Source organism: Dermacentor silvarum, chromosome 5 (genome assembly GCF_013339745.2).
Source record: "Dermacentor silvarum isolate Dsil-2018 chromosome 5, BIME_Dsil_1.4, whole genome shotgun sequence".
Taxonomy (NCBI): Eukaryota; Metazoa; Arthropoda; class Arachnida; order Ixodida; family Ixodidae; genus Dermacentor; species Dermacentor silvarum.
The window spans coordinates 88,413,322-88,440,562 of NC_051158.1; the positions used below are offsets into that span (position 1 = coordinate 88,413,322).

The following is a 27,241-nucleotide window of genomic DNA, read 5'->3' on the forward strand; positions in this document are numbered from 1 at the left end:
CACTACGGCGTGCCTCATAATCAGAACTGGCTTTGGCACGTAAAAACCACATAATTAATTAAATATTTATTTTCCATGTGCTTCCGGTAAAAATTAGTTGCGATTTCAGCAGCGTCTTTCATGCTTATCCTTATTGTTACGTGTGTGTCTTGCATTGCCGTTCAAATATGCATTTGCACCAGTGAGCCTAAGTAACGATCTAGGAACAGTCTGCGCAAATGATGGAGCAGAATAAATTCTGGACGTGTTTCAAACATTGGCGCAGAGCATAATCCAAAAGCACTATTTCTTTCTGGTTGCGCTACAACACGCACGCACACGCACACACACACACACACACACACACACATATATATATATATATATATATATATATATATATATATATATAAGGTCTCTTAGAACAGTATCCGACCTTTGGCTGAAGACAAAAAATGTCACAGTTTCGCCCTAAGGGCGAAGCAATGAATGCGATAGCAACACAGCAATGTCATACGAAGTAAGGTGAGCGGCTTTGGTAGCAACAACACGCAGAACTGTTGTCGACGCCATCGGCGTTTTGCCCGCGTTAGCTCAAAATGCGTGCGGCGTTGGTGACTGTTGCTGGAGCCTCTGATATAAATAGGCACTTGGTGCCGCAGCTAAACGTCGCCTCCCTTCCCTCCCCCTCCCCCACGGCCTCTCGCGCGTCCGAAGAAGGCGCGTTTGCTCTACATATATGGTGATTGTAAAGGAGAAAAGAGACGCCTACTTCTGCAGCCCTTAAGCGAGCACGGCGCAGAACGCGCGTTTGTTCTCCGCCGTGCGTTCACTCCCCGTGAAAGACGCGCCCCTCGCGCCCTTTCACTCGCACATACAGCGTTCGGCGCGCGGCGACGATTTCATCTCCAAATGACGTCATACGGAACCTCACGGCGACGGCGACGGCGACGCCGACGGCAGAAATCTGCTTTTGAGTGTCCATATAATTGCTATCGCAATAAAACTGACATAACTGGAGCGTTGGAAACCTAATCAGCCTAAAAGTAGTCTCCTTGGGACCGCACACACTTCTCCCAGCGGTGCTGCCATTGCTGGAAGCATTCCGTGAAGGCCTCTTTCGGAATGGAGTTCAGCTCGATCAGCTGTCGTCGCAGCCATAATGTCCTCTCTTGTTTGAAATTGCGCTCCTTTGAATGGCCTCTTGATTTCGGGAAACAGCCTGAAGTCGCAGGGGCCATATCAGGAGAGTGAGGAGCCTGTTGAACTACAGGAGTCTGGTTTTTCGCCAAAAAGTCTGAATCAAGTGCGAGGAATGTGCAGGAACGTTGTCGTGATGGATGCACCAATTTCCTGTTGACCACAACTCCGGTCCCTGTGGTACGTACTCGTGGTGTACCACACCGCGGAAGTTAAAGAAAGCAGTCAGTATCACTTTGACGTTGCTGCGCAATTGGCGGGCCTTCTTTGGTCTTCGTGACGTGCAATGCTTCCACTGTGACGACTGGGATTTGGCTTCCGGGTCGCACCCGTACACCCAAGACTCGTGACCAGTGATTATGGTGTTCATGAAGTCGGGATTCTACTGTATGTGGAATCCAGCATGTCCTGTGAGACTTCAACACGAAGTCGCTTTTGCTCCACCGTGAGCAGCTTTGGCACGAATTTCACCGCAACTCTCTTCATGACCAGTTCTTCAGTCATAATAGAATGTGCAGAAAAAGTGCTGATGCCCACCTCCTCCGCAATTTCTCGGATAGTCACACGACGGTTCCGCCTCACCACAGCGTTCAATGACCTGGTCATTTCGGCGTGTTGATGGCCGACCGGAGCGTGGCTTGCTCTCCACTGATGTGCGGCCGTCTTTAAACCGGTTGTATGACTCCTAATAGTATCGTCACTGAAAGCCGTCTGAATCTACCGAATGGTTTTCACTTGTCTGTCGCCCAGTTTCTGGCAAAATTTGATGCCGTAGCGCTGCTCCAGTCACTCCGTCATTTTTCTTGCTATAAAAAAAAATGTCACAGTTTCGCCCTAAGGGCGAAGCAATGAATGCGATAGCAACACAGCAATGTCATACGAAGTAAGGTGAGCGGCTTTGGTAGCAACAACACGCAGAACTGTTGTCGACGCCATCGGCGTTTTGCCCGCGTTAGCTCAAAATGCGTGCGGCGTTGGTGACTGTTGCTGGAGCCTCTGATATAAATAGGCACTTGGTGCCGCAGCTAAACGTCGCCTCCCTTCCCTCCCCCTCCCCCACGGCCTCTCGCGCGTCCGAAGAAGGCGCGTTTGCTCTACATATATGGTGATTGTAAAGGAGAAAAGAGACGCCTACTTCTGCAGCCCTTAAGCGAGCACGGCGCAGAACGCGCGTTTGTTCTCCGCCGTGCGTTCACTCCCCGTGAAAGACGCGCCCCTCGCGCCCTTTCACTCGCACATACAGCGTTCGGCGCGCGGCGACGATTTCATCTCCAAATGACGTCATACGGAACCTCACGGCGACGGCGACGGCGACGCCGACGGCGACGGCGACGCCGACGGCAGAAATCTGCTTTTGAGTGTCCATATAATTGCTATCGCAATAAAAAACCACGACGAGAGAACTGCGCACTACCCCACTCAAACGCTGCGTCCTAGCGATTGACGCTATAGGCAGGCGGTAAAAAATTCGTGCATGCGCACGGAGGTTCAAGGTCCGCTGATGCAGGAGCGCTTGTTTCATATCCATCAGGTGTTGGCAAAAAAATAACGTCGGATACTTTTCTAACAGACCTCGTGCAGTAGAATTAGAATAGACATATCGAGCCAAGAGAAGGTATACAGAGCAATGCTGTTTAGAGAAGGAACACAAACGGTTCAAGTTATAATTTCATTGATTGAAATTGAGCTATTATGTGAAGGATGCGTAGTATATAGACAAATTAACGAGATACTGCAATGCTACGGGTAGAGAAGTAAAGGGAACATGGTATTTGTCGTTCGGCAATAAGCTAAATTAGTATACTGTTCTTCTTACTATATAGTAGTACGTTGTACTGTAGTGCTTTATTCTCCGACTGCTAGCAAAGACGTACTCGTAAAGCACACCTCTGCAAAATGCAAAGTTATAAGTTTATTTGGGTTTTGCAGACATTTCGTTAAATTTTAACCAATGTGGAAGCATTCACGTGGTAAAACGTCCAAACGAAATATATGCGTTATATGTTTCCATGTGTTAGAACTCATCTTATTTGGGTAACACATCATTTGTTTAAGATATATAGCCTACCTTCGTGAGCTTTTTGGCTGAGGTGATAAAGGTGTGGCCGTTTAAGGCTCAGATGATAAGTAATAATCTCGAATATTTAGGTGAAAATGTTCTGCCTCTGTTGAAAGTATTAAATTTTACAAGCTCAAGAGGCCTAATGGGATTTGGTTACATTTACAAAAACACAGCTAGGTTGGCTGTCTTCAATGTAAGCACAAAGTTATTGAGCATGGCAACCGGTGCATACCATCACTTGAGTGCTTCTTTTGTATGCTTGCGTCTAGCATGATCTGCAGCAGGTCTGGTTTTCTTGCCTGGAAAAGCAGGAGTTAGAGTTCTGAAACATAAAGGCTTCAAAAGTATAGTAGAAACATTTCGAACTGCGGTTATAACAAAAACGCTTCTTTATATTTTTGCTAAGCGGCCGGCAATAGCACGGAATCTGTAAAGTGCTGATGATCACGCAAGAAGTACATTGTGGTCTGTGAATTCCAGATTTATTATATGTATCAAAACGTAAGGCCAGTCATTAGATGAATCTATAGGGACCCTGGAACTGTCAAATTTCTGCCATGATTATAACTTGAAATCATGTTGGGAAGAATTTTTGAGGTGTCGCGCGCAATGCACGCACCACATTGCCGGCTTCGAAGTGCGGTTCTGTGCTTTCTGTAGTTGAAAACAGAGCTCTTATTTTGATCTATAGTGCAATGTCTCCGTAAAATATCCCACGAAAGTTACTGCCGCGTTCTGTTACATGTATTTGTTCGTGAGCGCTTTCACTAATTGCACTCAAAATTAACAATATATCTTGTAATGTGCTTTCTTGAAGACACAAATTTGAGAGGGAATGCGTTTAGTATTTTTTTCCAACGTCATAACGTTGAATGTCATATCTAGGCCGTCGGTCTGCGGTTATTAAGCCGGCCGACCCCGAAAGGACTGTAAAACGTTGTCCTCATATAGGTGTACGATGTGTGTCCATGTTTTAACCATCGCAGATTTCTCTAAGAGATGTTCTCTGTGGAGCAACCCTGACGTGAGAGCGACGGAACAAAAAAAAAAGGAAAAAAAAACAGCCCGAGGCTGACATACAGAGGAATGTGGGGAGAGGAACGCCGGTAGTTTCCCGGATGCGGAGTGGGCATGCTGGACTAAGCAATGCTCTCCACCACATTGCCCTGTTTGAAGGTACTTTACCAACGTTATAGCTGTCATTAGCGAGATAAAAGATGTGTCATCTGCAGGGAACCTGGGCTGGCAACATGGGCCGATCGCAGAGTTGCACAAAGCGTGGTTGGCCCGTTCCCATCCCATAGGATGAAATGTGTCTTCGCAAACGTTAGAACAGTTTATATTTTGTGTGATGTGATGTAGAGAGACATATACTCGACGAAGCAAGTGGCGGGGTTTGAGCGACGGCTCTGGAAAGCAGGAGTGGCGGTGCGGTAGGACGTAGAGAGCGATAGCAGGATAGGAGCACGTGACCGGAGAAACGGCGGCGGTTGGACGTGTGCGCGGAGAGTACGATATATTGAGCAATGATCTGTGTGAAACAGTGATTGCCACAAGTGATAAGACATTGTAGTAGATTCTTGCTCTAGAATGCCGTAGAATCTTTATGCTGACAGAAGAGATATTTTAAACGAGGTTCTTGCCGGCACGAATACAGTTCTAGTTAGTTTTACGATGTACCATCTGCGAACCACTTTGACAGTGCAATGACCTCCGAAAGTTTTGGCGGGGTACGTGTTTGAGTATCCACAAGACGCACAGGAAATATTGATTGCGACTACTAATAAAACGTTGCTTTGTCACAAACGTTAAACCAGTTTCAGAAGACCCTCAGATGACATCTGGTAAGTGAAGTCTGATGTGCTCAGTTCGCTTAAGGTATGTCACCACCTTTTTCAAAAAAGTTTTAGTTTTGGCCATTAAATTTTTATTTCACATTGACCTTATAAAGGACCATTTTAAATGATATTCAAAAGCAAGAAAGAGTGAAAAAACTTATACTGGCATTTGTTATTGACAAAACATTGCCCAAACTTGGCTGTTACGTGAACATTCATAACTAGCGAATGGAGTGCAGGAATCGTAAACTTTTCGGCATAGAGGTAGCCAACTAATCAGACTGTGCAACGAACTAGGATCTTTGCCATCCGATGATTGGGAATCAAGATATAGTAATAATGCCAAAGAAAACAAAAAATGTGTCATTTTTGTCTGCGTTGCTTGGAATAAAACTTGAGAACATCAAAACTTAATCCTAGTTCATTCATCTTAATCCAACATTCAACTTAATCCTAGATCAAAATTAATCCTATTTCATTGCATAGTCTAGTAATGAAGGAACGAGCATGCAAAGTTTCGTTGAAAACTATTCATTGATTTTGAAGTTGCAACTGTTTGCGCAACAGGACAGTGCAAGAAATCAAGTTTTGAGAAAAACAAGATTAAAGTTTTCCAATCCTTGCACAAACAAGATCATCACGCCATAATAAGTTAAAATCCACTAGGTTCATAGCTAGGGCCCTTCTTAGCTGCCACGAGCTCTGTTTTGGCTTTTGTTGCAGCCCACATTTTCTTGCGGAGATATTTTGCCTCACCCGTTGATTGACACTGGGCCTTCTTCACACGGTACTGGTCACTGGTGCAACATGCTACGAGCGTGTGATGGCCAGGTTCAATGCCTGCTTGCCTCAAAATATCTGTTGTACTTCTGTTGCTATCTTTGAAGTGGCACACATCATCATATAAACCAAAAAGGAGGATGGGCAGGCCACATAATAAAGGGCAGGCTCACGCGGACGTCTTTGGCACCCGTTGCCATATCATACCGTTGAAACTCTCGTTACATTTTGGGATTTTCCGTGCAGACACTTCTTTAAATCCGTACAAAGGTTAGCATAAACCGGCTTCACTTTCGTTTGAATCTTTGTTCGAATGTTTTCTATTTTTTCGAAAGTTTTGATTGAAGCTTTTGTTTCAATCGCCTTTTTACCTTGAACTTGGCCAGGCCCTCCTATAAAAACGTTCAGCCTATGTTATTACTGTTGCTACTAAAAATAATAGCTATAAAAACGACAATCCCGGTAGCATTCACAGCGGCAGCATAAAGCGCGCGCAACGTGAACAACAGAGACGCAATTTTAACGCTTGTAGCGTCAGGCATCCCCCTTACGGAAATTTGGGCAATGTTTAAAAAAAAGGAAGCCTTACAAATTGTCTTTGAATAATAATAATAATAATCTAAAACATGGCAGAAAAATCTCAATATACGCTGTTGATTTTCGCTGAGTTATCAGTTTCTGTTACCACACCACATTCGTTTCGGTTTCAGAACCGTTCGCCAGCTGTTAGTAAGTTGGCTATAACTTTTGAACTAAATAAGATAAGAACATAATTCTTTCTGCAGAACATTTTTGAATGTTTGGGAATTCTCGAAATCTAATAAAGAGAAAATGTATATTTTTCTTAAAAAGTGCCTTTTCAAAGGTGGTGACATACCTTAAGACAATGCTTAGGTCTAGAAATGAAAAAAAGGTGCGTAATTTTTGTGTGCAATAAAAGTTGATTGCGATTTAGCAGTTGTCTGTTGAAAAAGGAGTAGATATTACAGAAAGCATTAAAAAGGGCCAAAGAAATTGAAAAGTTTGTAAATATAACTACGGTTTTTCTAGAAGACAAGATCAGTAGATTTGGATGCTTTATCACTAAATTAGATAACATATGAAAAGAACAAGTAGGCCTACTGATAAACCAAGTAAATGTGGCAATTCTGGTATGAAGGGGGCTCTAATAAGGTAGGAGGGATCGTTCACACAGCTATTTGCAATGACCAATGGTTTTATAGGAATAAGTACGGTCAGTACCTTTTGATTTCTGTAGGCAAAGCTGCGTACTATAAGATAAGTCACAACTGTGGCGCATATGTATAATGTTTTATAGCAACGAACAAAAACCGTCCTTGTGCTGTTGCGCTTCGGTGGACCATAGGTGGCGTTATACGCACGTAAAAAATAAAAAAAGAAGAAACAGCAGAAGCAAGCAGCAGCAGCAAGTAGCACCTCGCTGGTGACTTTAATTCACACCATGTATCTTGGGGTTTTAAAACTGATTCAGAAGGAAAACGCCTGTGGGAATGGACTCTTGATAATAATCTATCTTGTCTAAATTCAAAAGTTATTACGTTTCTTCGCGGACAGTCTCAATCGGCTATAGATCTCACTTTCTCCAGCTCATCTTTAGCTATATCATCGTGGAATACTATAGACTGTGCTACGAACAGCGACCACCTCCCAATTATTTTTCAAATTGATTTCCCTGTGATTTATCTTAAAAGGAAAAATAACTCATTTATAAACTATAACAAACTTCAAAAAGACTTGAAGTCTACGATGCTTTCACGTACGGCTATGCAAGAGGATATTAGGGCTCTGAGCCTCTGTGCAGTTTTAAAGCGTTCCGCGAAGAATGCAACAGTTAATTTAACCTGCAACACAGGTAAACCATTAAGTCCGTGGTGGAATTCAGATTGCGCGAGGGCCCACCGAAAACGAAAAGCTGCCTGGAAGCAACTTCTTTGTAATCAATGTCCAAAGAATTGGAGTGATTACCAATTTGTTGCTGCAACATTCAAGCGTACGATAGGTAAAGCCAAAGAGGAGTATGATATGAATAAATACAATCATCTGTCTAAATCAAAAAACAAAAAAGCCCTTTTTAGGTTTTTACGCTCTCGAAAAATGATTCCAGTTCCAGCAAATATTGACTCTTCCGTGCTTTCGCCACGTGAATTATCCGAATTATTAGAAAATATTGGAAAAGGACTGAAAGATAGGTTCACTTCAATCATTCCACCGTACATAGTGAAACCGTTACCACTAGAGGAATTTAGGGAAGTCACAACACAAGAACTGGCGGATGTTGTTCGCTATCTGCCTTCTTCAGCGCCAGGACCAGATGGAGTTACCACAGCCGTGATAAAAATTCTGTATGAATTGTCCCCAGAAGAAATTTTGAATATGGTAAATTACTCTTTAAAAAATGCGTGGGTACCTTCAGAATGGAAACTTGCTAAGGTAATTCCGATACTTAAAAAACAGGGAGGTCGATATGATTTAGATAATATTAGACCAATTTCCCTAACATCAAACTTAGTTAAACTAATTGAACGAATTTTAAATTGTCGAATTACGACCTACATTTCTGAAAACTTAATACTTAGCCCCTGTCAAATTGGTTTTAGATCAGGGTGCTCGATTTGGTGTGCGCACGTAGATTTAGAGAGTCGCATAAAACTTGCTCGTCGCCGAAGAGAATATTCAGCATTAGTGACCCTGGATCTAGCAAAAGCTTATGATTCCGTGGAACATAGCATACTGATAAAGCAATTAGAGAATTACAGGTTTCCGAAATACATCACGGCGTGGTTGTCAGAATTTTTAAGGGAAAGAGAGTTCTACTGTTTTCAAAACGGATGTTCATCGTCTAGGTATAAGCAACAGAGGGGAGTACCACAAGGATCAGTATTATCTCCTGTTTTATTTAATATATTTTTAAGCTCCATCCCGCTGCTCCAGGACATTCATGTGTACGTTTATGCTGATGACATCGCTTTTTTTGCATCGAATGCTGATCTACATTCACTTTATCAAATGTTACAAAATTACTTATCTATGCTTGAAACTTGGATTGAAACCATACATATGTCTCTGAACGTTAGTAAAAGTGCACTCCTTCTCTTTCCTTTAGATGTTCCCGTTCACATTTCACTGATGTATCGTCAAGAGTTCATTCCTCAGGTGGATTCTCTTAAATATCTGGGAATTACATATGACGGAACACTAAACTGGAAAAGCCACATTGATAACGTCGCGTTTAAGGCAACTCGGGCTGTAGGATGGTTGCGTAAAATCAGTAACCGACGATACGGGCTGCGAAGAAACACATTAATTATGATATATAAAATGTATGTCCGACCAATCATGGAATTTGGCTGTGTCTTATTTTCTGGGTGTCCAGCTTATAAAATTAAACCTTTGGTACTATTAGAAAAGGAAGCTCTGCGTTTGTGCCTTGGACTCCCTAAGTTTGTTGCAAACAACGTTCTGTACATGGAAGCGCGACTACCATGTTTAATTAGTAGATTCCAAATCCTTACTGTCCAAACGTACCTAAAGTTTTACGATTCTCCCCAAAGAAGATCAATGTATATTTTCATTAATGAACCAAGTACGTTTTTTAATACTCATTGGTCGCGACTGCACACCCCTCAGATCGTATTCGTACAGGCACAGCTATCACCACTGAATGTACAAATTCAATGTATTCACCCAATAAGTCAATCCAAGAAAATCCTCCAAATTGAATTTGACAATATCTTCCCCTCGAATGCTAAACTAATGCCATTCCAATATTTAAATGACCAATTACAAGATTACCTCTCTCACCAGGAAACAAACAATATAATAGCCACGGACGCTTCAATGTTAAACGAAAAGGCTGGCGTAGGCATCTTTTCTCCTTCTCTTAGTTGGTCCTTTTCTATTCGCCTTCCGGATTACACGACTATTTTCATAGCAGAATTATTGGCGATTGTTTTAGCACTGCGCAAACTACCCCCGAATCAATTATCAGCTGTCGTAGTAACAGACTCTCGGTCGGTATGTGTGTCGCTTTCCTCGGCAACGAATTCAACTATCTTAAATGTGTTTCAAAATTTAATCCCTACAACGTTACAAAAAATTAATTTACTCTGGGTTCCTGGACACTGCGGTTTATACATAAACGAAATGGCATATTTATTAGCCAGAACATCTTTAAATGGACCTGTGCTTCATATTTTACCGGATACAGCTTACGTCACTGCATCGAGATTCAGAACGTTTAGCCTACGAAATGACTTAATGAAATTATCGCTGATCCCATCTACAGACTTTCAGCATCTCGGTTTTGGCTGGAATAATCAGTGGTGTCCTTCTCGGCAGTTAGAAGTTACATTCTCCAAATTACGTTGTCGCATCCCGGAATTGAATTTCTATTTACACAGAGCTGGTCTGACGATGTCCCCTCTGTGCCAAAATTGTAAGGAAATTGAAACAATAGACCACTACTTTTTATCATGCCGACGTTATTCAAACCAGCGAACGAAATTACTCGAAGCTCCACTCTGCAAAATTGGATTAAGATTAAGTACACCAGTATTATTATCATTTGGGGCCTCCTCCCTCGGCTATTGTCACAGAGACGTTTGTTGCGCAGTCTTTCAATTTTTAACAGAAACAAGACGATTTCCCTGTTAATTATAGTAACCTTATTCTACCTATCAGATCAGTATTCATTTCACTGAAATTTGTTTCTCCAAATTTGTTAGTAACATTGTATTTTGTCTGACCTTGATAATAACTATATTTTTCACCTTTCGGTTAGTCTGACTGCTCGTTGGCACAATACTCTAGGTATACAAAATTTTCTTTGTTTTTGATTGTGCCTTCTTTACTTTGCGTATCTCATTGTCAAAAAGAATTTTTTTTAGCTACCTACTGCCGCCCGATTCTTGGCCTATCCCCCTCAGTGGGTGCGAGCCATGGTGAAGGATCATCATCATCATCATCAAGTAGCACCAGCAGCAGGAACAAGGAGCAGCAAGCTGCAACAAATCAGTGTCAGAACAGCTTACAGAAGAGTCAGCGTAGGAAACGAAGTCCAGTCGCAGGTATTACATACTGATACAATGATAAGATCTCATAATGATATCGCACCACTGTCAGTCGAGTAAAACATGAGGAGGTGTGATTTTTTTCTACGGCAGCCTTTCAACACACGTGGCATTCATTGAGCACTCTCATCTCATGAGACCAACTGCATAAAGCATTCACACGTATATGCTTGTCTTTGGTAGACGAAACTTTCGCTCATCAACGCAGCAGACGAAGTTAAGCAGCCTTGTCATCTAAGCACTGATTTGGTGCCACCGATCTCTCAAGCATAAGATGCAAAGAAAAATTATTTACCTCCGGGTTTCGGAGCCTCAGTTCAACAACCTTAGTGGTTTCCTTGTTGAAGACACCAGAACTGGAGGAGCCGAGCTTTTCTTTCAGCCATAGTATCGGAGCCACTAAATTGACCAATGTAGTTGTGGAATCTGTGAGGACAAAAAAAGAGTGAGGAAGTTGGCATTCTTAGTGAATAGCAGTGTCTTCAATCGGAAACCGTGTTTTTTTGGGCGCATCAAAGAGCTCAGAGTTACTAAAAGCGCTTCCCTTAACCCTTGAGGCCCAGAATTAAAGCATTTTAAAATAAGAGTGAATGGGTGAAGGTAAATGAGCTTGATGAATGACAGTGTAGCGTAGTGACAGTGACAGTGTAGGTTGAGCGGGCAATTCACTGTAAAGCATTTAAGTCAAATGAGGCCCGACTGCTAGAGTGCACGAAGCTGCTAACAGCGTATATGGGGATGACAATTAATGGTCAAGAACGCTGCGCTTTTTACCCTGAAGCTTTTCGCTACATGGAATGTCAGATCTCTGCTTGCATTATATGTACTCACGGGCAAACACGTGGAATGGTCCAGTCATGACGCCATGCAGTACTTTGCGTGTGGTGATCATGAATGGGTGCGAGAGGTCCCGCTGAAAGCAGCAGTCGAATCCGAAAGCTGCTCGGGCGGTGTAGTCCATGGCAAGTCCTTGTAATCGTTCGAAAATCGCACACTCGCGTCCAGTGTCTGCCATATTGCCCATAAGTTCTAAAAACAAGTTGGCCGGCTCTTTGAGTTCCTGCATCATCTGCAAGTACGCGGTGGTAATTTTATATGTTGACAACCAAGGTGTCAGGAGTCACTAACGGTTGACAAGGTACTGTCGAGTTCCCTAAACATGAGCGCCAAGAACATTTAACAGCTGAGCTGTTAAGCCGCCCGTTCGTCCGTGATTGGCGAAAAAATGTGGGCCGATCCTGGCGGTAGTGCAGAAAGTGTGCAAGCGCACTACCCCTGTGAACTAGCCAAGCTGAGTCTGGCTAAGTCTAGCTAAGCATGGTTGGGACTACTTAAGCTTAGTCAGTCGATAGCCAATCAATGGCCAATCAATAGCTAATCGATAATCGATCAACAATCAATAAATTCCGGAAAATGCTGGGATTGAATTGTTAGTGCTTAGCCTAGCTCAAATACGTGGCCAATGCCTTGCGATAGCGAATCAATAGCAAATCAATAGCTAATCGATAATCGATCAATAATCAATAAATTCCAGAAAATGCTGGTGATGACTTGGTAGTGCTTAGCCTATCCCAACCACGTGGTCAATACCTTGCAATTGCCAATCAATAGCTAATCAATAATCGACAATTCAATTAATTCTGCAAAATACTAGGGATGACTTCGTAGCGCTTAGCATAGCCCAAATACGTGGCCGATACCTTGTGTTAGCCAATCAATAGCTAATCAATACCTAATCAGTAATCGATCAATAATCAATAAATTCCGGAAAATCCTGGGGATGAGTTGGTAGTGCTTAGCCTATCCCAAAAGCCAGAACTTGCTAGATGCCCATCAGCTCCGCTGTCTCTTTAGCATTGCGCCTCCAGTGCAATCTACGCTAAATTTTTCGCTGACAAAATAGGCGACTAAACGGGACGGTAAACTGATCACACATAGGCCTTTTTTTCTCGACCTTGTAGAATAGCTTATAATCTAAACTACATATTTGAATGTACTATTTTCCCTTCTGTGAACAATTATAATGAACTGCCTCTAAACATGTCAAGTTCCCACCATCTTGCAGAATATCCCGGAATATTCCACATTACAGAATATTCACTCGAGGTCGCTTACATTCTAGAATGGTAATCTTTCCCTCTAGTTAATGCACAATTCCAGGGCTTTAGCAGCAGACAACTTTTGGCTGATGGCACTGGCACCGTTCTGCATACCTGTCGAGTGCTTTGATCTAGCTTCAGCAGGCGCTTGGCAGCTTCAGCGTATGTGTTTCCATTAACAATGAATAGCACCGTACAAAAGCATTCGCGTTGCGCGCGCAATCTGATTACCCGCCATTGCTGTGCTATGTACCGAACCTGCTACAACACTCCAGAGAGAGAGAGATAAACGAAGAGAGAAAGGTAGGGAGGTTAACCAAGGACGTGCCCGGTTGGCAACCCTACACTTGGGGAGTGGGAAAGGGCAAGAATAGATAAGGAGAGAAAAGGGGAAAAAATTGGAGTCAGTCATTCGCAGAGACAGTCAAAGAAGAATCTCCGCTGTCACAAGCGTTCGTACAATCCAGTACTATTCACGAACTGCAGAAGGGCTTTTGTGGCCTTTTGCATGCAAGAATGCATAGGCCATGGCCCAAGAATCTTTTCTTCCGAGAGCGTTGTGTCATCTAACAGGTTGAGTTTAGCTTGGAGAATACGTCGTTGAGTGTCAAAAGATGGACAGTGACACAGAAGGTGCTCGAGAGTCTCGTCGCACCCGCACAAATTGCACGCCGCACTGTTGGCCATCCCTATTAGGAACGGATAGGTGTTGGTAAATGCAACACCCAACCACATACGGCACAGTAAAGTTGTTTCACGACGGGAGAGTCCAGGTTGTAGGCGAAGTCGCAAGTTAGGGTCAAGAGAGAGCAAACGTGAGTTGGCGAAACCCGGTGAATTCCATCGCAGAAGTGTCATATGGCGAGCAATCGATTGAAGTTGCCGCGCAGCATCCGTTATTGAGAGTAATATAGGAACCAGCTGATGTTTGTGATGAGCCGAGCGTGCTGCTTCATCTGCGCTGTCGTTGCCGACAATTCCACAATGGCTCGGCAACCACTGAAATACAATATCGTGTCCTTTTTCGAGAGCATGATGATGAGCGTGCCTAATTTCGTGCACTAGCTGCTCGTGTAACGCTTGTCGTAGGGAAAATTGCAGAGTTTGTAGAGCTGCTTTAGAATCACTGAAAATGGCCCAACGATTTGGAGGCTGCTGGAGCACGTAATTGAGTGCACCTTGAAGAGCCGCAAGTTCTGCTGTTGTAGACGTGGTGTTGTGCGAGTATTTAAATTGCAAAGTGACGGCGTCCGATGGAATAACTACTGCTCCGGTAGAGCTGTTGGAAATGGTGGAACCGTCCGTGTAAATGTGTATACGGTCAAAATAATACTCGTTGATGACAAGCAGAGACAATTGCTTCAGGGCTAGTGTTGAGAAGTCTGCCTTTTTGCTAATCCCAGGAACTGAGAGGCACACGTGAACTTGCCGGAGGCACCACAATGCCGATGTTGGGCGTTTCGCAGGCTTGAAGCCAGATGGTATGGAGGCATGATGTCTTGTCACAATACTACAGAATGTAGCTTGTGGTCTTCGCAATGGCAAATCGGCTAAATGATGGGATGGTAGCCGTGAAATGTGTCGAATGTGCGCTCTTAGCGTCTCACCGACGATATGAGTGGTGATCGGGTGCTCCTGTGCAATGACAATTGTTGCAGCTGTCGATGAACATCTCGGGAGGCCAAGACATGTCCGAAGTGCTTGGGCTTGTACGCTCTGTAGTGCAAGGATATTAGTCTTGCATGTGTTGGACAAGACAGGAAGACTGTATCGCAGGAATCCGAGAAAAAGTGCCGTGTATAGCTGTAACATGGAGTGCACGGATGGTCCCCACGATTTTCCAGCTACGAATTCAAACATATTCTCAATACAAATGAGTTTTTTTTCATGTAGGAGACATTGTGACTCCAAGTGAGGTCGCCATCCACAATAACGCCTAAGAACCTGTGAGTTTTCTTCTACTCAATTGACTGGCGCCCGATACACACCGGGTAAAAATACATCGGCCGTCGAGTAAATGCCACTAGTGCACATTTTTCTGCGGATATCGTCAGGCCTTGTCGGCGAAGGTATGCCGCTGTCAGGGTTGCCTCTTTCTGTACTCTTGCGCGCACTTGTGGCCTTGTCACGCCGGACGCCCAGATGCAAATATCGTCTGCGTAGAGCGAGACATTAGCCGTCTGTGGTAGCGTTTCGGCGAGCCCCACTAGAACAAGATTGAAAAGAGTAGGGCTCAACACTCCGCCTTGTGGGACACCAGGACTGGAGATATGTCTATTTGTCGGCCCATCTTCAGTTAGGGCAAACACAGATCTCCGTGACAGATAACTCCTAATCCACCTAAAGACGTGGCCTCCAAGTTCTGCAGCCTCAAGGGCTTGGAGGATGGCTTCGTGGGTTAGATTGTCGTAGGCACCTTTTACATCTAAGAAGAGTGCCACAGAGAGGCGCTTCAGAGCTTTTTGTTGTTGCACGGATGTCACAAGATCGATGACGCTGTCAATTGAAGACCGTCCACGTCGAAAGCCAGCCATAGCCTCAGCGTAGATGTCATAGTATTCGTGGTACCATTACCATGCGTGTTAGTAACATCATCGCCATGACCTTACCGATGCAACTCGCAAGTGCAATCGGGCGGTACGATGTAATGTTCAGCGGAGACTTCCCAGGTTTCAGTAGAAGCACCAGTCAGCTACACTTCCAATCGTCGGGGACTATGCCGTCATGCCAAGATTGATTAAAGATATCCAGAAGATAGCATTGTGCTGTTGAACCTAGGTGCCTTAAGGCAGCGTACGTCACTCCATCAGGACCGGGTGCTGACGACCGCCTGCACGCAGCCAAGGCCGCTTGCAGTTTTTCCATAGAGAAAGACACTTCCATGCTTTGATGTCTGGCGACGGGAACGTCATGTAGCGAGGAGTCAACCAGCAGAACGAAGTCGCCAGCAACATTTGCACAAAAATCTTCCGCGACCTCAAGCTCTAGACGACCTTGAATTTTCGGATACAGTGCTGGCGCATTCTGCGCGCAGCGATAAATATATATGTGACGGTCCCGGGAAAAGCGGTCACCGTGAAATAGCAAACCAATGTCCGCGTGATAACATTGTTTGGGTTCACAATATCTTACGTGCTGTTGTTAAGATTATAACATGCTAGGCCCGAATGTGTCTTCGATTGAGCCTCCTGCAAGCGCAGATTCGACTACGCACGATAATTCAAATGAGTCAAGGTCTATGAACTGAGGCTGTAAAGATTTACAACAGGGTAAACGGAGGGAGTTGGTACATATTAGTATTGCACTTGCAAGGAGAAAACGTGAACACGGACAAAGGGGTGACCACTAGTCACGAGCGTTGTGTCGTGTGGTCTGAAAAAATCGTGAGCGAACAGGGTAAAAGTGGGCAGCTAGAGAGAAGTACCCAAGGGAATTCTTGTGCCGTCGAACGAGGTACTAGGTCACAACTCCTAACTGCACATGCTCAATGAGAGAGACTAACGCATAGCCTGTGGGTTTGAGAGCCAAGGCGCCGCTCGTTTGGTGCTGGTTAGAAGCCAAAAAAATTCGGGGCAGCTTCATACTAAGTGGTGCGAAGACTGGACAAACAGCGAAGCTGGTGGCCCTTCCCTACCTTTAACTTTGCTTTCCTTCCTTAACTTGGTTTGGCTTGGATGGTTCTTAGCTTTAACTTTGCTAACCTTGGTTTGGCTTGGCTGGTTCTTAGCTTTGTCTTTGCTTTCCTTTGCTTAACTTGGTATGGATTGACTGGTTCTTAGCCAAACTTAGCTGACCGCGCGCAGTCTTCTAAAGGCCGCTTTACAGTCCGACGTAGCGTTGACGCGCGAGCGCGCATGGCACGGGCACACCACGCCAGCGAAAGCGCAGCACTCGACGCGAGGCGTGGGCGACCTATCCACCGTTCATTGGCGTGCGCCGGCTGCAGCCGGCGTCGAGATGTGACATGCTGCATTTCGTTCCTGTTCCTCGTCACCCAGAATGGACCGCATCCACGTCTCTTCGAACAAGATGGGCTGATGGATACTGGTGGCAGCACGGTGCAGCGAATTCGCAGTTTCGTATAAAATGACATGTGTCTAGGCGGCGCGGCGCACACATTGGACTATAGAGGGGTCTGTTTTCGCGCCTTCCATAATAGCGGCTATCCACCAGCCCATCTTGTTCGACGAGGCGCGGATGCGGTCCCCTCTGGGTGGCTGAGGCTGGCGCGAAATGCAGCATGTCGCATCTCGACGCCGGCATGCAGCCGGGGCAGGCTGACGAACGCCAGATACGTCGGCCGCGCCTTGCTCTGTGGCGAGGGTAACCTGGGAGAAGTTGGTAACCTCGCCGAGCAATGACGTCACGTGCGTCGCTTAGCAACGCCTCGCAACAGCTCGCACCAGCTGTGCGAGGCGTTGCTAGGCAACGCGCGGTGACTTCATCGTCAGGCCCACTTATTTGTTTGCACTACGTGGCCTAACCAATACCTTAAACAGCTCCGCTGTTAAAATATTGTTACGAGCAAAGTGTAAAGCTTACTGCTTTACTGCTTGATGAAGACATTGAAGAAGATGGAAAGATGTTGGCAATAAAACGCTGCGGCTCTACATAATTTGTTATGTCTGAGTCAGTTCGCGTTGAAACGAGAGTCGGCACGAAACCCAGTTCGCTCACCGCTGTTGCCGCTCTTGATCAGCGAACGTTCGCAGTCATCGGTTGAGATATGTTCATGTTTGCTTGTGAGCGCGTGACATCATGCTTGTTTATTTAGTTAGTAACCGAATGTTTACAGTTGCTCATACAGCAATTAAAGCTATGAACCTTACTTTGTATAGCTGTCTAATTATTTGCTATTGCAATCAATGATTCGCCTTTAGGGCCAAACTGCGACTTTTTCTGAAATGATTCAAGCTAAACGACACGAATGTCTGACAGATATGTGGCATTACAGCCTCGACATTATACTGTTTCCTGTTTAAATTAGGGACCTGCATGTTACGGTGGTTTTGCTGCCCTCTTTCTATTACTACCACCATGTATACTAATTCCGTTAATACCATAGGGAGAGCCCTAACTTCCGCGTTTATTTGCGACATCGCACCGATAGACTTCGAAGCAGTCATATAACCAAGTTTTGAGACTGTCATTGAGAACGTAAATACATTAAAAAATTATTTCGACCTTATGTTTATTATCTTGCTAGTGGAAACACTGCTGCCAACGTATATGCACTGCAGCATTGACCATAGATTTAAATTTACTCACGTGCTTCAGCTTGTTAGAAGTGAACGCTTGTGAGATGCAGCCCCTCATCCTTCTCCAATTGGCTCCTTTGGAATGTGTGACGCTTTTGCCTAGGGAGGCATGCTCTTGTTCCGCTCGCATGACAATCTAAAAACAGGGGAAAAAAAAGAATTTCAACACATTTCTTCGGCAGCGCTTCACACTTGTGTTCTGACACAAGAAAACAAAACGCGTTCAATTCGTCATCTATAATGTTTCGGAAAGTAGTTCATGCTCGTCTACGCGCTCGCCTGAAAGAGATGTGAACATGAACTTTAGACTGCTCCACAAAAATCGCATTGAAATTAGGGTTTGCCATGTTTGTGCCCGTGTGTGTGTGTGTGCGTGTGTGTGTGCGTGTGCGTGCGCGTGCGCGTGCGTGCGTGTGTGTGTGTGTGCGTGTGCGTGTGCGTGCGCGTGCGCGCGCGCGCGCGCGTGTGTGTGTGTGTGTGTGTGTGTGTGTGTGTGTGTGTGTGTGTGTGTGTGGTGTAAGCAAACATACATATACGGAAAGGGTAGCTGAGGGCTATGCGTAATGTTATGGTGTCTAGGTACGCCTACTCGGCTCTTGTATCTGCGCTGAATGACGACCACTGTTTTTGTACGGTGGACTATTCTTACTAGAAATACGAATACAAGCTATATAGTTTCGAGATAGCAACACGCCGATTAATGGGTGCCAAAAACGTGGTGCTCTCACGGTACGGCATAGTTTCAAGACAGCGACACGCCGATTAACGGGAGCCGTATGGCCGGCGGCCGCTGTTGCTTCTGTGCTGATCAACGGCATATAGTGTGGAAGGTCACGCGCAAGTTGCGCCAAGTAATGAGCGACGCTTCTGGGCGAGTACGTGACAAGTCGTGTTTTGTTTGACAGCAGTTATTTTTTTAAGGCACGTTTGGTAAGTTGCATTCATTATAATTGATTTCTTTGAGGATACTTGAAACACCTTTGAGTTTTAGGAACGTTCTGTTAGGCAGAGGGCAGTGTTGGTCTCTTCTGATCGTGGTAGAGGCAGATAAATGCTCGAGTTAATTTGATGTTTGCTTTCAGGAAAACGTGACAGCTGAATGCTCGAGAAAGGATAGCGTCAGTGTTTTTTTTTTCGCAGAGATATGTAGAAAGTTCGCGTGAGTCTCCGTTAAACTAAGACTTTCTTTTCAGATTTCGCGAGTTCTGAAAATAAAGCTTTATCAGGGTAGATACTGGTTATTCTGCAGTCTACTTCAGCTGATTTTAGAAATCGCCGTATGGTTGTTCCCGCACGTACGTAGAGAGTACCGCGCCTTAGAAACGGACTGCGCGGATCGCTTTTAGTAATGGTATACTCTACAGAATACTTTTCTCTTCGGCGTATTATGCAAGGGCGTAGTATCGGCGTATTATATATGTAAGGCTGTGGGTATCTCACACGTGTATCTAGAAGACGGCAGCATTTGAGTTTAATTTAGTGCGTGGAAGTACTTATAAATAAGCGCGAATCTTCTTGTAGTCTTGAACGCGTAATTTGCGTATTTTTTGTTTTTGTTTCTTTAATGCGTGAGTCGAACGCAAGAGGTCTGACCGCAAAATGAGAGCGAGTGTGAAAATGCATCCGTGAAGTCAACGAGGCTCTCAGTGGAACTATTGCATGCGTTAATAACTGAATGTAGAGTACGAACATATGACATTTCAATTCTCAATGATTTAGGGTCATTCTGCAGTTAATTTGGATGATTTTGGTGTTGTATGCAAAGACGTGTAGTGTTCTGTTCGATTGTTTTCCCAGTCCACTACATTTTCAGTCATGGAGTGGCGCCTTAACTGGCAAGAAGAATATCGCCGAGAGCTAGTGGGGCTATACTAGTCGAGGTGCAAGCAAATTAGGAAGGCCCACTAAGCTTCAACAAAGTCACTCCCTCACCAGAACAGGGAATTGGCCTCCCTGGTGCAGTATTCGGCCACTACCTCCCTCATGACTCCTACAATTTACCCTTGGCCCTCAATCCCCAGCGGCTGCGGAGCACCTGACCAAGGCGGCGGTCAAACCTGCGACGCGGCAGAGGGTGCTAAGAATCTCTGGGGCCGGACAGGCCACCACCGGAAACAGAACCTCGCAACGTTCAACAATTGCACCCTATCGATCGAGGGTAGTTTAGCAGGGCTATTTGAAGAATTATTAGGTATTGCCTGGGATATTACTGGCCTTAGTGAGCTTAGAAGAACTGGTGAGGCTTATACAGTACTGAATAACGGCCACGTCCTCTTTTACAGAGGTCTTCCAGATAAAAGAGAAATCAGGGTAGGATTCCTAGTCCATAAGGACATAGCGGGCAACATTGATGACTTCTACAGCATTATTTAGAGAGTAGCAGTCGTAATAAAGCTTAATAGGAGGTATAGAATGAAGGTAGTACAAGCCTACGCCCCAACCTCCAGTCACAATGATGAAGAAATAGAACAGTTCTATGGAGATGCTGAATTAGCAATGAGAAAGGTGCAAACTCAGTATACTGTAGTCATGGGCGACTTCAATGCAAAAGAGGGGAAAAAACAGGCTGGCGAGCCAGCAATTGGCAACTACGGCATCGTTTCTAGGAACACTAGAGAAGAGATGTTGGTAGAATTCGCGGAAAAGAATAGGCCCAAATAATGAATACCTTCTTCAGGAAAAGCCCTAATGGAAAAACAATGAATGAAATAGATTTCATACTCTCCGCTGATCCCAGCATAGTGCAGGATGTAGAAGTGTTAGGTAGGGTAAAGTGCAGTGACCATAGGTTACTGAGGTCTAGGATTTCTCTCAATTTGAAGAGAGAAGAATAAAGTTAGTCATGAAGAAACAGGCCAACCTAGACGCAGTAAGGGTAAAAGCAGACCAATTCAGGTGGGTGCTCGCAAACAAATATGCAGCTTTAGAACAGAATGATAAAGACAACATAGAGATAATGAATAAAACCTTAACTAGGTTGATCTCAGAAGCAGCAATTGAAGTGGGAGGTAGGGCACCAAGGCAACCAGTTGGTAAGCTCTCCCAAGGAACAAAGGACCTAATAAAGAAACAGCAAAACATGAAAGTGTCAAACTCGAGAGATCAGATAAAATTCGCTGAACTGTCGAAACTGATCAACAAGAATAAAGTAAGGGATATCCGAAATTATAACGTGGAAAAGACTTAGGAAGCAGTAAAATATGGACGCAGCATGAAATCAGTGAGAAGAAAACAAGGGATACGACAAGGAAAAATGTATGCACTGAAAGATAAGTAGGGTAATATCATCAGCAATTTAGATGACATTGTAAAAGCATCGGAAGAATTCTCTACTGACCTGTACAGTCCCAGAGCAGCAAAGCTACCTTCAATCGAGGTAGTCATGAACACGATACAGAGGCTCCTTCTATAACTAGCGATGAAGTTAGAAGGGCCTTGCAAGATATGACCAGGGTAAAAGCTGCTGGAGAAGATGGAATAACAGTCGATTTATTCAAGGATGGAGGAGATAATCATACTTGAAAAGCTTGCGGCCCTTTCTTTATACGCAATGCCTCACGACTTCAAGTGTACCAGAAAGCTTGAAGAACGCCAACATTATACTCATCCATAAGAAGGGAAACGTTAAATAATTGAAGAATTATAGACCCATTAGCTTGCTCTGAGTATTGCATAAAATATTCACCAAGGCAATTTCTAATATAATCAGGGCAACACTTCTCTTCAGCCAACCAAGAGAACAGGCTGGCTTCAGGAAGGGATATTCTACGATGAATCATACCCATGTCATCAATCAGGTAATAGAGAAATTTGCAGAGTACAATCAACATCTCTATATGGCTTTCATAGATTATGAAAAAGCATTTGATTCAGTAGAGATACCAGCAATTATAGAGGCACTGCGAAATCAAGGAGTACAGAAGGCATGCATGAATATACCTTGGCAAATATCTACAAGGATTGCACAGCAAACTTGGTACTCCACAAGCAAAGTACAAAGATACCTATCAGGAAAGCGGTCAGGCAAGGAGACAGAATCTCTCCAATGTTATTCACTGCATGCTTTGAAGTATTCAATCTCTTAAACTGGGAAGGCTTAGGAGTGAGGATCAACGTCGAAAATCGCAACAACCTTCGGTTTGCAGATGACATTGTCCTATTCAGGAACAAGGGGGACGAATTACAGCAAATTATGGAGGAGCTTAACCGAGAAAGTGTAAGAGTGGGGTTGAAGAACTAATATGCAGAAGACAAATATAATGTTCAATAGCCTGGCAAGGCGACAAGAATTCAGGATCGCCAGTCAGCCTCCAGAGTATGTAAAGCAGTACGTTTATCTAGGTCAAATACTCACAGGGGCACCCGATCATGAGAATGAAATTTATAGAAGAATAAAATTGGGCTGGAGTGCATACGGCAGGCATTACCAAATCCTGACTGGGAGATTGCCAATGTCGTTGAAAAGAAAAATGCACAATCATTGCATTCTACCGGTGCTAACATATGGGGCAGAAACTTGGAGGTTAACAAGGAAGCTCGAGAACAAGTTAAGGACCACAGAAAGCGACGGAATGAAAAATGCTAGGCCTAACGTTAAGAGACAGGACGAGAGCGGCGTGGATCAGAGAACAAACGGGTATAGCCGATATCCTAGTTGACATTAGGCGGTAAAAGTGGAGCTGGGCAGGCCATGTAATGCGTAGGATGGATAACTGGTGGACCATTAGAGTTACAGAATGGATACCAAGAGAAGGAAAGCGCAGTCGAGGACGGCAGAAAAATAGGTGGGGTGATGAAGTTAGGAAATTCGCAGGCGCAAGTTGGAATCAACTAGCGCAAGGCAGGGGTAATTGGAGATCACAGGGAGAGGCCTTCGTCCTGCAGTGGACATAAATATAGGCTTATGACGATGACGATGATGATTTACAAAAAAGCGTGGCAGTTTCACCGAAAGTGCGAGGCATTGAAACAGGTAGCAACGTTCAGCATTGCGCAAGCTTCTCAGATGGTGGTCTAACAACACGCGGGTGCGCCATGCTGGCTTGACGAAGCACGCGAGGTAACTGCTCCTGCGAAGCAGAAATAACGTAGTGGCAGTGACCAGGCGTCTATCAACATTCGCATGATGTGTAGTGCTGCCTGCGCCGTTGCAGGCGTAGCGGATCCACGGTGCATGAGATGAGACAGACGGAAAACCATCGGCATTCGTCAGCGTTATTAGGTTTATTTGCCGTCTGACTATTCGTTGATTGCACTGAGCAAACTCAGAAAGAATGCTAATGTGCTTGTGCACAGCAGCGCCCGTGGCACAACGCTCATGCCCAGCAGGACGTGTTCCTTGTTGACGAGTGGATTGACCATAGTGGGACGGTGCGACGACCCTAATTTGCTGCTTTTGCAGCTAAACGCACTGCGCATTTCGGGAGGCTTTCTAACCCCCCACACGTCGGCCGTGAATGCGCCGATGATATAGCGACAACAGGACGACGGCGACGGCGATGCCAATGACACCTGCGCAGACGGCGCGAGCGTGTCTGTAGTTTCTGTATAATTGCTTCGCGGCAATAAAATGGAGGTACAGGCTGTGGGCAGACCCGTCAGATTTTACGTGAGAGGACCATAGTTTGCACGCAGGCATCTTACACAGGCGTGCTTCCTGGCTAGGCTCACCGTTTTCCATATTTGTGGCGTGTATTGTTCTGAGCACGAGCAATAATAAAACAGGCGTACATTTCTTTTAGGAAGTTCTTCACCATCCTAAAATGTACAAGCCTACATCGGTTATGCTAACCTGTATAGTGAAGAGTGTGTCACCTGCCAAACTGATTTTTCTAGCATTCACTTTCTTTCTTCGATGGCAACTTGCGAATAGATAAGTTTAGTGTAGTGCAATGGGACATTCAGGTTAAAAGTAAGTTATTCTATAGCACCAATTGTTAGAGACCGCTATGATGAAATGAAAGTAATGAAACGCGGCAAAAATATCACCAAATTGAAAGATAACTCGTCAAAAAAAAAAGAAAGAGAGCTGAATGCAATGACTTTGAGACTTGAACTTTCTCTTGGGCAGGCTGGGGAATCTTGTGCGTCAGGAAACAATGAATGACCCACGGCGTGCAACCATAAACGTAAATTTCTTCGTTCAAGTTTTCGCTGGCAACTTGGAAATTTATTCTAATTCGTGTGGTCGCTGTAGGTAGAAGTATCCGGTCTCCTCGGCTGACGCTGACGACATCAGTTATGACACCGCGAAGCAAGCTGCAGAGTCTTGTTTACAAATTTGTTCCTTATACCACAATGGGGAGACTTACACCTCTATCGGTGAAGTTCTGGAAGTTTTCTACGAAAATGTAGGTTACAAAGTCCAAGTCCTTGACAACCAACATTGGCAAATCACCATTGTAAAACCTGAAAAAGAAAACACAGAATAACATTGGAGGAACAAAACAAAGGCAATAAACTTAGCGGCAATCATGCATAGGGCATGAACACCCACTCTTTTGTTATGACAAAGAAGGTCAGAAAACGCTAACCTTTGCTGTTTTGTAAGCTGTCATTAAGTATGGCTTTGCGCAGATAGCTTTGTGTTAATGTGAACTGATCAACGTATAGCCAAAGAATGAAACGATCATTTCAGAAACGCCCTGATGAATATCAGGTTCGTTGTTCTTTAAATAGAATACCTAAAATATCTCGACCCTTTCTCCGCGTACCTCCAATGTAAAAAGTTTTCTTTTTGCTTTTCATTTACGAAATTATTAATGATGGTCAGGTCATGGTCATTCTGCTTTCTTTAATATCGCACGTTAGCACTCGGCAAATGGCGTCATATGATTTCATTCCAACTTATTGCGGTGGGTATTACACGTTTTGCGCCTGATCCAGTTTGCATTTTGCCGTGAGCTTGAAACAACAACAGAAAAACCTGCAGCAAGGAAACAGCGTGCATTGGAATACCGTTAACTAGCTTTCGCTCCTTCATTTATTGGTATTATTTTATTTGAGCATTTAAAAAAAAGATGCTCATGAAGAGAGGCAAAAAGAGACCACCTGTTTCATTACTCGACCTACCTTTAGTGCTGCACTTCGGGCAGGTAGGGCAAATAAAACCACGAATCAAAACAGGTATGTTAGGATGCTATGTACAGGGAAGATTGGTACACTAATAAAAAAATTAAAACACAAGAAAGTCAAGTACAGACTCTCTGCTATGCCCACAGAGGAACGCACATTTTGTGCGAAAGACATGCCTAATGTGTGTCAAAAACGAGTATCTATCGCGCTTGATATAAGTTGTAACACGGGCATACACACGTCAGTTCTCTCAATAATAAAAATGTCAAGTGCAATTTTTCTTGTAAACAGAGTGATACCTTTCGGAGTGGCGTTCAGCAATTTCGTTTTGTGCAGGCGCTGTCATGCCGCCATACGGGAATTGTATGGCAGTATGGCAGCACCTACACACGCACAAAAAATGGATACTCGTGTGGCAACTTATATTGAGCGCGAAAGTACACTTACATAAGAGCCAACTATCACCAAATCTTACGAAATATTTGGAAGTTTAGCCAGGGGCATCTGTATTACAATATAGTTTCCTATGTCATGAAACAATACAGTTGAGTATATTTTAGCAACTCTAGAAGGTCCTTTTAATTACATGACATGGACAAGGAGAGATCGTTTTGCTTGGCATCAACAGCGTAGATTTTTTGCATATTAAAGAAAGAAAATTAAATGTACTGATTGGAGGGAGGGCATATCTTATTTTACCTGCCCACTTTCTTCCTGAAAAAACAGCCGAAAAAAGGTTAACTGAGGCCAGTGAAGTGTACAACCCTTAACTCAGCAGTACATGACCTACATTAGATTTCTGTAAGCCGAGAATATTTAACCGCCTTAGTCGGGGAAATAATTTACATTTTAGGCAGTGCTCTCCAATTTACCATAATTTGTGAACAGGACTTTCTCAATGCTCCCACAGAGAACGCCGAAAGCTATAGGCGAATGCATCAAAAAGGCTAAGTCAGAGGCTCTAACAGATGCAATTTACAGAATTGCGATGTGTGCTTTTGGTGCAGGCAGAAAGTTGTCAACGTTCCCTCTCAGCTTTTGTAGGTTACAAGTTATCTGCCATATATGATGCCCTAGATCGAGCTTCTGCTTCCTGCGATATGTAAAATTTTGTTTGTTGCCTGAGATGCAACAAATTTCACCGAAATCTTTTCTGCGATCTTTAAATGAGAGCAGCTTTGTGTTCCACATATGTTTGAATAGTGAACTTGTAGTTCACCCCGAGCCAAAGCTTTTGCGCTAAAATAGGAAATGACAAATGCGCGTTGAAGTTGCGAGAAACCGTGGCGCACTTACCCGAATACGTCCCCATATTTGGCGCACCAGTCTGTAAGGGCGTGCACGAAGCTCTGCAGTATGTGGGAGAAGAAGGTTAGAAAAAATGTGCTTGAAGTCTGAACAGATGCACATACAGCTTCGTTTCAGGCGTTCCATGGAAAGTCAAATTTAAATCAAGCAATGGGAAGCAACTCATGCGCTTTGAGATGGGCCATACTTTTATTTTTTTTTGGGGGGGGGAGGAAGAAGTGGGTGGGCTCAAGGAATAATTTAGAGCCCCATGGGATTCTTTCGCGGGCAACTAATTATAAATAACAGTGTATTTTATTCGACTCCTATTCGAACGTGACTGCCGTAGCTGGGAGCGGAAGGGCAGAAAGTCCGTTATACCACAAAGATAGATTTCCTTTAGCCACGATGCATTATCTGGTAATTGTAAACTATTCTTCACTTCACCCTGCCGCTGTTAAGCATGAAATGCTTTTAGCTCCCGTCGTCGGAGACCTTCAAGTGACCTTGAGCCAAAAACCAGAGCCGTTTTTCGGGCATCATAGCGATAACAAAACGAGATCATCTGGGCAAC

At 44.2% G+C, this 27,241-nt stretch overlaps 1 protein-coding gene across 3 annotated transcripts in view; it reads right to left on the reverse strand.

The window, feature by feature from the left end:
- Positions 1 to 27,241, reverse strand: part of LOC119454220 (lithocholate 6-beta-hydroxylase) — a 48,338-nt gene that overhangs the window by 16,344 nt on the left and 4,753 nt on the right. For 2 of the 3 annotated variants that reach the window (XM_037716202.2, XM_049668257.1), the window contains 6 exons: positions 26,677 to 26,729; positions 24,618 to 24,714; positions 18,317 to 18,442; positions 11,781 to 12,018; positions 11,245 to 11,375; positions 3,474 to 3,540 (listed from right to left, as the gene is read on the reverse strand). In XM_037716202.2, the coding sequence (XP_037572130.1) occupies positions 3,474 to 3,540; positions 11,245 to 11,375; positions 11,781 to 12,018; positions 18,317 to 18,442; positions 24,618 to 24,714; positions 26,677 to 26,729 (712 nt within the window). The remainder of the gene's footprint in view (positions 1 to 3,473; positions 3,541 to 11,244; positions 11,376 to 11,780; positions 12,019 to 18,316; positions 18,443 to 24,617; positions 24,715 to 26,676; positions 26,730 to 27,241) is intronic. The other variant, XM_049668258.1, reaches the window with a different exon arrangement.